The sequence below is a fragment of the Corylus avellana genome, chromosome ca3 (assembly GCF_901000735.1).
Source record: "Corylus avellana chromosome ca3, CavTom2PMs-1.0".
Taxonomy (NCBI): Eukaryota; Viridiplantae; Streptophyta; class Magnoliopsida; order Fagales; family Betulaceae; genus Corylus; species Corylus avellana.
The window spans coordinates 30,864,837-30,875,759 of NC_081543.1; the positions used below are offsets into that span (position 1 = coordinate 30,864,837).

The window sequence follows — 10,923 nt, forward strand, 5'->3', positions numbered from 1 at the left end:
TCTTTAAGAGACAATTTACTGGGAATCACGCCTCATAAAGTAAACGTCACTAATTCGAATTTCTTTCTTTTTTTTTTCTCCACTTGTGCATACATGTTAGAAAAAAAAAAAAAAAAAACGCTGGTGGCCATTTCTCTTATAGCTTTTTGGCCAAGATTTAGTTATTGGTGCACTAAATTGGTTGTGATGAGTTTACGTACATATATTAACTAGTATTAACATACTATTAATAAGTGTAATATCTTATTTAGTACTATAATATATTAACCGGTAACATAATGAGTAGTAACGTATAACATATATATATATATATATATATTAACTATTAACATATTAAATAATAACTAGTAACATATAAGTCTAACATATTATAATTAGTAATTAGTAACTAGTAACATAATAACTAGTAACATATTATAATTATTATAACTATTAACTAGTAACATAATATAACTAGTACTAATTAACATATTAGCCTTAGAATGTATGTATTTGTTCCCTATATTAGCCTTGCGTCATATTGCTGACCACATGTGCATACATGAGTCGTGCACGTTAGGCATAACTTTTGCACCCATATTTAAGTAACCTCTTATATTTATAAAACTTATTTTTATACATATATATTAAGTAATAATAATAATAATAATAAAAAGTATATGTGTGCACCCACACGAAAGTGAGCTAGTGATTTGAGCGGAATGAGTCAAGTCGAACTTATACAAACCGAGCTCATAAGCTTTATTTGAGTTGAGCCGAGTTTATACGAGTATGTCTCATTTAATATTCGAGCAAATTATTGTGTTCACGAACGACTCATTATTATTCAAGTCAAGATTTAATCAAGTTTAACCAAGTCAAGTTCATGAGTGGCTGAACTCATCAAACACCCCTAATTGTGATTCAATTTCTCACCACCCTGATCCCCCCGTTCCCTGTGTTTGGCTTAGCCAAAAAAAAAAAAAAAAAAAGGTGATTTCCTTTGCATTCCATAACTTAAGCTTTTCCATTGGTCGTTAATTTATTGATGTGGCAATTTACATGGTACTACCGTCACAATCAAATTTAATTGTTTAATATTAGATATGATAGGTGTCACGTAGACTTATAAATTGACATGGTCAGACTAAGTCCATGTAATATATATATTACCGCACTAGTCACAATTAAATTTAATTTTTTAGTGACTAATCGAGTAAGCACCATGTGGATTGTCACATACATCAAGTTCTTAGGTACTTATAATAAAAGTTATAATACTTCTAAGAATCGCAAAATAGTAGTACTTGCTAATGCTACATTGCAAGTTATATATATATAGGGTTAAATTCACTTTACCCCTTGAAATTTCAAGAGTTTTTTTAATTCGAACCCCAATGTTCAAAAATTAGCAATGTACCACCTTAATATTTTAAAAATTTTCAATTCAGACCTTCTGTTACTAATTTCAGGATAATTGGACGGAAATCATCGTACGTGCGTCTCACGTGAAATTTTGATGTCTTCTATTCCAATTTTGCTCTCATTAAAATTTATGAAATTACATAATTACCCTCATTAAAATCTATGAAATTGAGGGTAATTATGTAATTTCATAGGTTTTAATGAGAGCAAAATTGGAATAGAGAGCATCAAAATTTCACGTAAAACGCATGCGGGATGATTTCCATCTAATTAAACCGAAATTAGTAACAGAGGGTCTGTACATTGCCAATTTTTAAATATTGGGGTTCGAATTGAAAAACCCTGAAATTTTAGGGGGTAAAGAGAATTTTTCTTTTATATATATATATAAAACATGTCCACGCACGTGGGGATTTGAAATAGATTATATTAATTAAGAGAGAGTACCTACCAATTAAAAAGCCAGAGAGAGACAAAATAGTAGTATGTTACATTGCATGCAGGTTATATTGAGACAGAGTATCTACCAAAAAGTCAAAAAGAATAAGAAATGGTTCTCCATAGTATTTCCACGCCATTGGAAATATATAGTTTATTAATTCCTATGAAATATCAACTACCCTTTTGTATATATATACTTCAATAGTCTCCCCCGCATCCACCATCCGACCCTAAACCTTCATTGCGTGGCATTAGGGTCTTTGGCTACCATTTCTCACTATCCCAAGGCTTCAACATTTCTCAGCAATCATCCTCTATTATTTCTTGAGGCCAACATAAAATTAGATCAATGGCTTCTGATCAGAAGGAAGTTAGCAATGGCTTGGAGTGGAGGAGAAAGGTGGCAGCTGAGATTTTGGTTCCTGAGACAAAAACTTCCAGCAGCATCTTGATTTCTCTGAAGGCTTTTATTGTAGGGTTCGCTTCAAAAGTGTGGAAGTTTTTGCACAAAGCATGGGATGTAGGAGTTGATGACCCCAGAAAAGTGATCCATTGTCTAAAAGTAGGGATGGCACTCACTGTTGTCTCACTCTTTTACTATATGAGGCCTCTGTATGATGGTGTTGGAGGGGCTGCTATGTGGGCAATCATGACAGTTGTGGTTGTATTTGAAAACACTGTCGGTAAGTACTCAAACTATATGATATATAACACTCGGGTCTTGGCGTAAAATATATGAAAAACGCTATTTAGTAGACTGTTATACGACTGATCAAGTAGCTTGAAAGTGAAAATCAACTCTCGATTTTTCCTTTTACAAAAGCCCTTACTGACTAGAGACTGGTTTTCATCTTACATGTCATTCCAATTGTATGCAAACACTTCGGTCTTGGCCAAAAGGTACAAGAAATGCTATTAATTAGTAGACTGGTATATGATTATCGTACAACTAGGATACATAAAGTGGCAGTGAAAATCAATCATTGTTGATCTAAAGATTGATTTTCACCTAACATGTTAGTCCATTTGTATGAAGTCATACTACATTCTACTAAATAGCATTACTCAAAAGATATTTGCGAGTTTCATCATAAATATGTGTACTTACAATCTGAAGTATATAAAAGCAACTTGCTTGAAGCTTAGTAGTTTGATCACTTTTCCCTATTGATCAATGGCAGGTGCAACAATATCTAAGAGTTTGAACAGAATGTCTGGAACTTTTCTTGCTGGATTTCTTGCAGTTGGCGTTCAATGGGTTGCTAGGCAATCAGGAAACAGATTTGAACCTATAATTAATGGAGCCGCAGTTTTCCTCTTAGGTCTGTAAACTTAAGCTATGTTTGCCCCCCCAGCCAGGGCCAGCACTGTAGCTGGAACGGCACTGTTCCAGCTACAGTGCCATCTGACATATACAGTGCCAAAAATTCACTTTGTAATATTAATTAATTAATTATTTTTAAGCAAAATATTAAAAAAAAAAAAAAAGGAGGAGAAAGATGGGGCGGTTCTAGCCACCCCTTGGTTAAAAGGATCAGGGATGGGATTTGCATGTACACCCACACCTGGCCGTGAGGGTGGTTTAAACTACTCCTCAGTTCTTGGGGTGGTCCTGCCACCCCAAATGCACTGGTCCTCTTGGCCAAGGGGGGTGGTCGCACACCCCTATTGGGGTGGTCTCACCTCACCTCAGATGTCAACAGGTGTGGCTCCAGCCATCTCTGGCTAAAATGGGTTGGTCCTGGGCCACCCCATTTGGCCAAGGGGTGGTCGAACCAATTTTAGCATCTTTCTTCCTCCTTTTTTTTTTTTTTAATATTTTGCTTTAAAAAAAAAAAAAATTAATATTACAAAGTCAATTTTTGGCACTGTACATGTCAGATGGCACTATAGCTGGAACAGTGCTGTTCCAGCTACAGTGCCGGCCTTGGCTGGGGGCAAACATAGCTTTATATACTCTATGACGGATCCCGCTTTTGTAAATTTTTTCTTTTTAAGGAAAAAAAAAATCTATATACTCCACTCAAACTACCACGAAATTGACAATGTTCCCCTCAAATTATAAAAAATTGATAAAAATACCTTGAATAAAATGAAAACAATTTTTTTAAAAAATAAAAAAATAAAAATTCAGGGCGTGAATTAAAAAAAAAAAAAAAACAAAATCGATTTTTTTAAAGAAAACTTTTTAAAAAAAATTTTCTTTTTTTTTTAAAATTATTTTAAAAATTTTAGAGTATTTTTGTCATATTGAAAAAAAAGAAAAAAAAATTGGGGTCACTTTTGTCTTTTTGTTGACCTTGGGGGGACATATATTGTCAATTGTTTGATAGTTTATGAAGAACATTGTGACAATTGAAAGTTTGATGAAGACATTGTTAATTGAGTAATAGTTTAAAACGAATATATGAACTTTTCAAAAAATAAAATAAATAAAGAGTCCAGATTTAACCACGTCTTTGTAACTCAAACTTTGTTGTTAATTTCCTTTTACCAAATGTTGTCGTTGTATTTTTTTTATAAAAACCTGGTAATAAAATCTGTACCTTTCATTTTGTTTTATTTTATGTGCTATAGTTTAAACTATATTAACTGTCTGATAATCTTGGTTGTTCAGCTTCTCTAGCGACCTTCTCAAGATTCATCCCTTCGGTGAAAGCCCGGTTTGACTATGGTGCTATGATATTTATCCTTACATTTAGCTTGGTTTCAATATCGGGTTATCGGGTTGTTGAAGTGTTTGCTCTGGCCCAAGAGAGAATAGTCACCATTATCATTGGCACTATCTTGTGCATTATCATAAGCATGCTTGTTTGCCCCATTTGGGCTGGTCAAGATCTCCATACTCTCATCTTTCTTAACATTGAAAAGCTTGCCGATTCCTTGGAGGGTGAGTGCTTTTTCAAATCCATGTCTGTGATCTGTCATTGTTTTCAAACCGAAAAGCAAAAAACGCTCTCCAAAACATATTAACAAACATACTTTTTTCGAATATTCAGGTTGTATAGCCGAATACTTCAAAGATGGTGACGACCTTGATGATGGTGACAAAGAATGTCATAAGAAGCTGCAAGGGTACTACAAATGTGTTCTAAGTTCTAAGGCAACAGAAGACTCTTTGGTAAGTGACAGGACAAATGCAAGTAATTCTAAAGGTCGGCTCAATTGGTGGAAGCCTGAGACTTTGAGTGCTCATTGAATGCAAACTGTCTATTGAGGTCGGCCCTCCAATTTACCTGACAATTGTACCTTAGAGGGTTCCCCGTCATTAAAAAAAATTGCAAGTAATTATGATCTAAAATCATTTTTTATGATATCTTTTGACTGAAATGAGAAACTAGCATCGCTTTGTGCATAGGCCAATTTTGCAAGATGGGAGCCAGCTCATGGCCGCTTCAACTTTTGGCACCCATGGAAACAATACATCAAAATAGGGGCATCAATGCGCAGCTGTGCTTATTGCATTGATGCGCTCAATGGTTGCATCAATTCAGAAAATCAGGTAAACCCGTCATTTTTTGTTTTAAGCTTAGGCTTTTGAGATAATCGTCGATTTACCGTACTTATTTTAAACATGGTATCGGAGCAAATGTTTTGAGTTCGACCATTATTTTCATTATTTTCTTCCAATTTCAAGTAAATATTTCACGTGTTAAGTCCATAAACTTAAGTTTTTAAGATAAGTGGTGATTTAACCGTTACTACAATATATTATTCTTCATGGAGAATATAATGCTAATGCAAGCTCTTATAAACACTTTATTCCAACAGGCATCTGAAAATGTAAAGAAGCATATCAGCATCATTTGCTTGAAAGTAAGCTCCAACTCTTCAGGTGTCATAAGAGAGCTAGCTTTGACAATGAAGACAATGAAGAAATCATCCAACATCCATTTCCTGGTTGGAGACATGAACAAAGCAGTACAAGAGCTCCAAGTTAACTTGAAGGCCCTTCCTAAGTTATTCAACCCCCCATCAAGGCCAGAAGCTGCAGAAACTCGTGAAAATAAGACAACAGAGCAGCAGCCTGCCTCCAAAACAGTGGTTTCTACAATGCCTATCATGGATATTATTCCACTTGTAACTTTCACTTCTTTGTTGATTGAAATTGTCACAAGGATCAATGGCATTGTCGATGCTGTTGAAGAACTAGCAGATTTGGCTGAATTCAAGCCTGCAAGCAATGACAAGTGCGGAAAAGATGATGATCAGCTGAATAACAATTTTTTACCAGATCAGCAAAAAGATAAGGATATCATGAAGAAGGTCTTTCAACGGGTCTGAGTTCTACATAATTTACTTTTTCTCTTTTGTTAACGAATTGGAAGAAATAAAGGAAGGGAGGATGAAGTTCATAATTAAGCACCAATTTACCAAAATCTTTGACTAAATATAGCTGATTATCATAGGAAAAGAAATGCTGTAAAACTGTAGAGAATGAGTGTGAAAGTAAACAGGAGTAAAGGACTGCAATGTAAAATCATAGCACAGTTATTCCATATTCTAATATTCATCAGTTTGAAAGTGCTTAAAGGATTGTTTTGAAAAAAGTTGAAAAATGAGACTTTTTCTATTTTTTTTTTTTTTTAATTTTTTTTTATAAAACTTTTAAAAGCTCTAATTTCTAACACAATCCTAAACATACTTTTAGTTTTATATAGTTATATCACATCACCATGCAGTGCACCACCACCACCAACTAGCTGCTTAATTTCCACTGTGCAAAGTATTGGTGTAGTAGATTACATAATTAATTAAGCCACTCACTCTGCCTAATATTCAACTACCAACTTTTCCCCTGGTGGGTATTCCTGAATCCAACTGTGTATTCCCATGGCAAGTCCCTTCTTGATGTTAATGTTCAAGGAACAGCATAATTTTTAAAATTGTTGGGGAGAAAATATCCCCTAATGGGCCCCCATTTTATTTTACACTTATTTACGAACATGTTATACGATTAACTCACCCAATGACATATATAGGCACTACTGTTCATACTTTTAAATAAGAGAAATAAGGAGAAGAAGATGACCTTTTTTTTTTAGGAGATCTTCTTTCTCCTACTCCCTCATGTCTCTCCCGGAAGAGGTCTCTCTAAGAGGCCCTCAAAGTCTCTCTATTTAGCTCTCTCTCCCTCTTATCTCCTCCCTCCCTTGTACCTCTCACACACATTGGTTCGTCAAGACCTAGAAGTAATTTTTCGTTGTTTTTATTGTTCTACAAATATAATGTTAACTTAAGTATTGGAAAGTCTTCGGTCCCAATTGAAGATCATCTGACCTTGCCTTTGTTTTGTAGGAACCTCATTGCCATACATGAGGTCCCCTCACAGCTTAACCAAAAAGAAAATTACTGAGGTAGCAAATCCTTAGACTTAAAAACGCACTAGCAAAAATAAATCTATTGCATTTCTGATATTGTACATAGATATTCAAACGGTTTCTTGAGCTAATGCAGTTTATGTTATAGTACGAAGTTTTTCCTTAGTGAGTGACATCTTTTATTATAACTTTCTCTACAAACTGATATGATAGTCCACGTGATACTTATTATGCCAATAACTAAAACGTGGACCGCCATGTGGCAATTATCTCCATATTCAGACTATTTCTTGTAGTTATCTCCTGTAACTTGTTCTTCTATATATACAAACACCAACAGTAATTCTAAGTTTTTATAAATTTTTGGCTCAAATTTTTGTTTCCCTCGTGCAGATCGAGTTGCTTCTCTTAACAGAAGTTTTTTACCCGTTAACAATATTTTTTTTACATAAAAATGTTGGCGGGGCGGAAGTAGAAGAGTGAAATTTAAAAAATGAAAATTGAGGAGGCAAAAATTAAATTTTAAAAGTATATTTTATTTATATATATATATATATATATATATATATATATATACCCCACCGGCCCAAACACGAATCCAAAGCTCCACCGGCTCAATACTCAAGCCGCCGAGGATGACTCCAGGGCCACCTAAAAGCCCATGAGCCCAGACCCCCCAGCAAGCATCCGGTGTAAAGAAACTCACCTAAGGCAATAAATTCCTGTAATTGTGACATAGCCACTAAATTAGTAATACTTGCCTTACTGAGTCATCCAATCTATATAATTATGACGTAGTCACTAAATTAGTAATGCTTGCCATACCCGGCCAGTCATCCAATCGACCACGTCTATATAAGGTTGGCCAAAGGCAAGGTTCATATATGCTCCCACGCTCTAATCTATATTTATTTCTTTCATTCTCACCTCAAACATTTATTGAGTTGAGCATCGGAGGGGCAGAGGGAGGGGGGGTCAAATGCCCCCCTCGCCCTCAAATTTTTCTTTGCCCCCAATAGAAGTTTCCCTCCTCCCCTTGTTGCCCACCCTCAATCACTTCTTTTCATAGCACTGGGATTTAATATGTGACATTTCAGAATTTTACTTTCTCGTTTCATCAATACTGTTTGTGGTCTGTATTTCAGATTTTCAGAGGTTTAGGGCTAAAGGACAAGAGTAGAGATTTCATGGCAGCCAAACGTCAGACATTTACAATTTTTTTTTAATTAAAGAAGATAAACATTAAAAGAAAATTCAAATTTAAGATATTAGCACTAAATTTGAGACATTAGCACCAAATTTAGGATGATTGAATCCATTTTGAGTGATACCATCCCTAAAGGATTAACTTTTCACCCCTAAGTTTTAGTTTTAAATTCAAAAACAAGTTTTGAGGCATTAGAAACTAAATATTAATTCATAAAAATTTAACTAACAAAAAAAAAAATACGAAATGGGGGAAGAGAGAGAGATTTCTACGAATTTTTTTTTTTTTTTTTTTTAAATAAAGCCATGTCAGACTTTGGCAGACACTTGTATGACTCTTAACAGCCAGATAGCAGGACTCAAAGGACAAAGGTAGAAGACAACTCAAGTCTCCTACCAAAATGCTGCGTCTCACTTAAGTAGAAACGTTGCGTTTTAATTCATGCCTCAATAAAAGACAAAAAACGCTGGTAGTTGGTTAAACTTGCTCTCATAAAAAAAATAAAAAATAAAATAAAACACAGGTTTTTTAATGCTGTAAGAGAATCCGCATCATGCTCTCTATTTCTAACATTTTTCTAAAATTTTAACAAAATCTACAAAAAAAAGCCTCATTTATCAAACTAGCTATCAAAAGTTAAATTTAATACATGTCAAACCTCCTCTTCAAATTTAAGGAGACAAGCAGCAAATGTTATTTATTTTATCATATTATTTTATTGCACTGACCCCACTTCTAGTTTTTCTTTCTTTTTTCCCTCTCCTTTTCTATTTCTTTCCCTCCAGAGTTTACTTCTTCTCCCCTTCCATTTTTCTTTGAGATTTTTTTTTTTTCTTTGAGAAATGCTTTGTTGCATTAAAAAGTCCATGTTTTGACCATATAAATTCTAGGTGACAAAGGGCACATGGCCCTATTTTAATTTTAAAATGAAAATTAAAAAAAGAGCAAGGGGTGATTGGCCAGCCCAGTTGAGCCCTACCCCCATGGCCCTTGGGGTGGGGCCAGCCCAGTTGAGCGGGGGGTGGGGGGGGCTCTGTTCCACCCCGAAGGGCCAAAGAGAAAAAATAAAAAATAAAAAAATGGGTTAGGTGGGTTTAGCCTTTGGGAGTGGGGGCCATAGCCCATGGAGGTGGCCCAAGCTGCTAGTGGGGGCGGTCGAAGCCACCCCCATGGCCATTGGGGGTGGATCGGCCACCCCCAAGGTCCAAACTCACCAAACCCATTATTTTATTTATTTTTTCTTTCTTTCTTTCTTTTTGGCCCTTGGGGGCTATGGGGGTGGCTCCCAACCAGCCCTTGGGGGTGGTTTAGCCATCCCCAAGGCTCAATTGGGGTGGCCAAAATATAGACTTTTTAATGCAACCAAGCATTTTTCTTTTTCTTTTCGTCACACAGCCATCCAGGTATTTATTTTTTGTTTCATCTTTGGATGGGCTTGATTGTAAATTAGTTTGTTTTTGGCTGAGAGAGAAATTTTTATTACTTGCTTTGAGTATGAGTTGCTGAAAAAACCCAGAAAGCATGTCATCCCTCTCTTTCGTTTGATCTAAATCTAGTTCTATTAATAAAAGGACATTTTTCCAAGACATAGAATTGGAAAATAGATTCCAGGAATTGACTCCTTGGGAAAAAGAAAGAAACGGAGGAGGGAAATGTGGGGATTTGGGGTAGATATTATTGGGGAAGAAGTGAAATGGATGGGAAAATGAGTGGAAAGTGAGTTTCTGACACTGGACATAACTAGGATTTTCTGACAGCGTATAAAAGCAGCAGAAACTAAGATTTAAAGATAGAAAAGAGAATTCAGGAAGAGAGAAAATAACAAATAGGAAAGAGAAAATCTCTAAGTGCCCCAAATAAGCAAACAGAGAAATAACTCTGAAAGACTTAAATTTAATTGATAGTATAAATTGAATTGAAAAATAACAAAGACTAGATCCCTTAATATAGGCTAGACACCTCCTAAATTAACAAGGAAAAGGAAAAGCACACCTAATTGGAAAAGGAAAACAAATCCTAATAGGAAAACAACACTACAAAAAAACGGCCATTTCTTCACGTGGTAAACAATAATATTTTTTTGGCACGTCAGTAAATGCTGACGTGTCAAAAGTAGAACGTCAACAAATTATTTACTGATGTGTTACAAGCTACCCGTCAACATTTACTGATGTGTTGAAAACAACACGTCAGTATTTCCTGACGTGTTATAATTGACACGTCAGTAAATTTGAGTCAAATTTCGTCTAACATTATTTTAAAATTAATAAATATTTGGTTGATTATTTACTGACGTATCAAATACTAACACGTCAAGAATTGTTGACGTGTCAAAGTGACACATCAATAATTAATGACGTGTCAAAGTAACACGTCAAGAATTGTTGACGTGTTACAGTGACACATCAATACTTAATGACGTGCCAAAGTGACACGTTAAGAATTGTTGACGTGTCAAAGTGACACGTCAATAATTGTTGACGTGTTACTTTGACACGTCAACAAACACGTCATTAATTCTTGACGTGTCACTTTGACACGTCAAGAATT

At 35.2% G+C, this 10,923-nt stretch overlaps 1 protein-coding gene across 1 annotated transcript in view; it reads left to right on the top strand.

The window, feature by feature from the left end:
* The first annotated feature begins 2,194 nt into the window (after positions 1-2,194).
* LOC132174412 (aluminum-activated malate transporter 10-like) overlaps positions 2,195-10,923 on the top strand; it is an 11,244-nt gene continuing 2,515 nt past the window's right edge. The window contains exons 1-6 of the mRNA XM_059586073.1: positions 2,195-2,528; positions 3,027-3,167; positions 4,463-4,735; positions 4,845-4,966; positions 5,204-5,347; positions 5,617-6,111. Coding sequence (XP_059442056.1) covers positions 2,195-2,528; positions 3,027-3,167; positions 4,463-4,735; positions 4,845-4,966; positions 5,204-5,347; positions 5,617-6,111 — 1,509 coding nt within the window. The remainder of the gene's footprint in view (positions 2,529-3,026; positions 3,168-4,462; positions 4,736-4,844; positions 4,967-5,203; positions 5,348-5,616; positions 6,112-10,923) is intronic.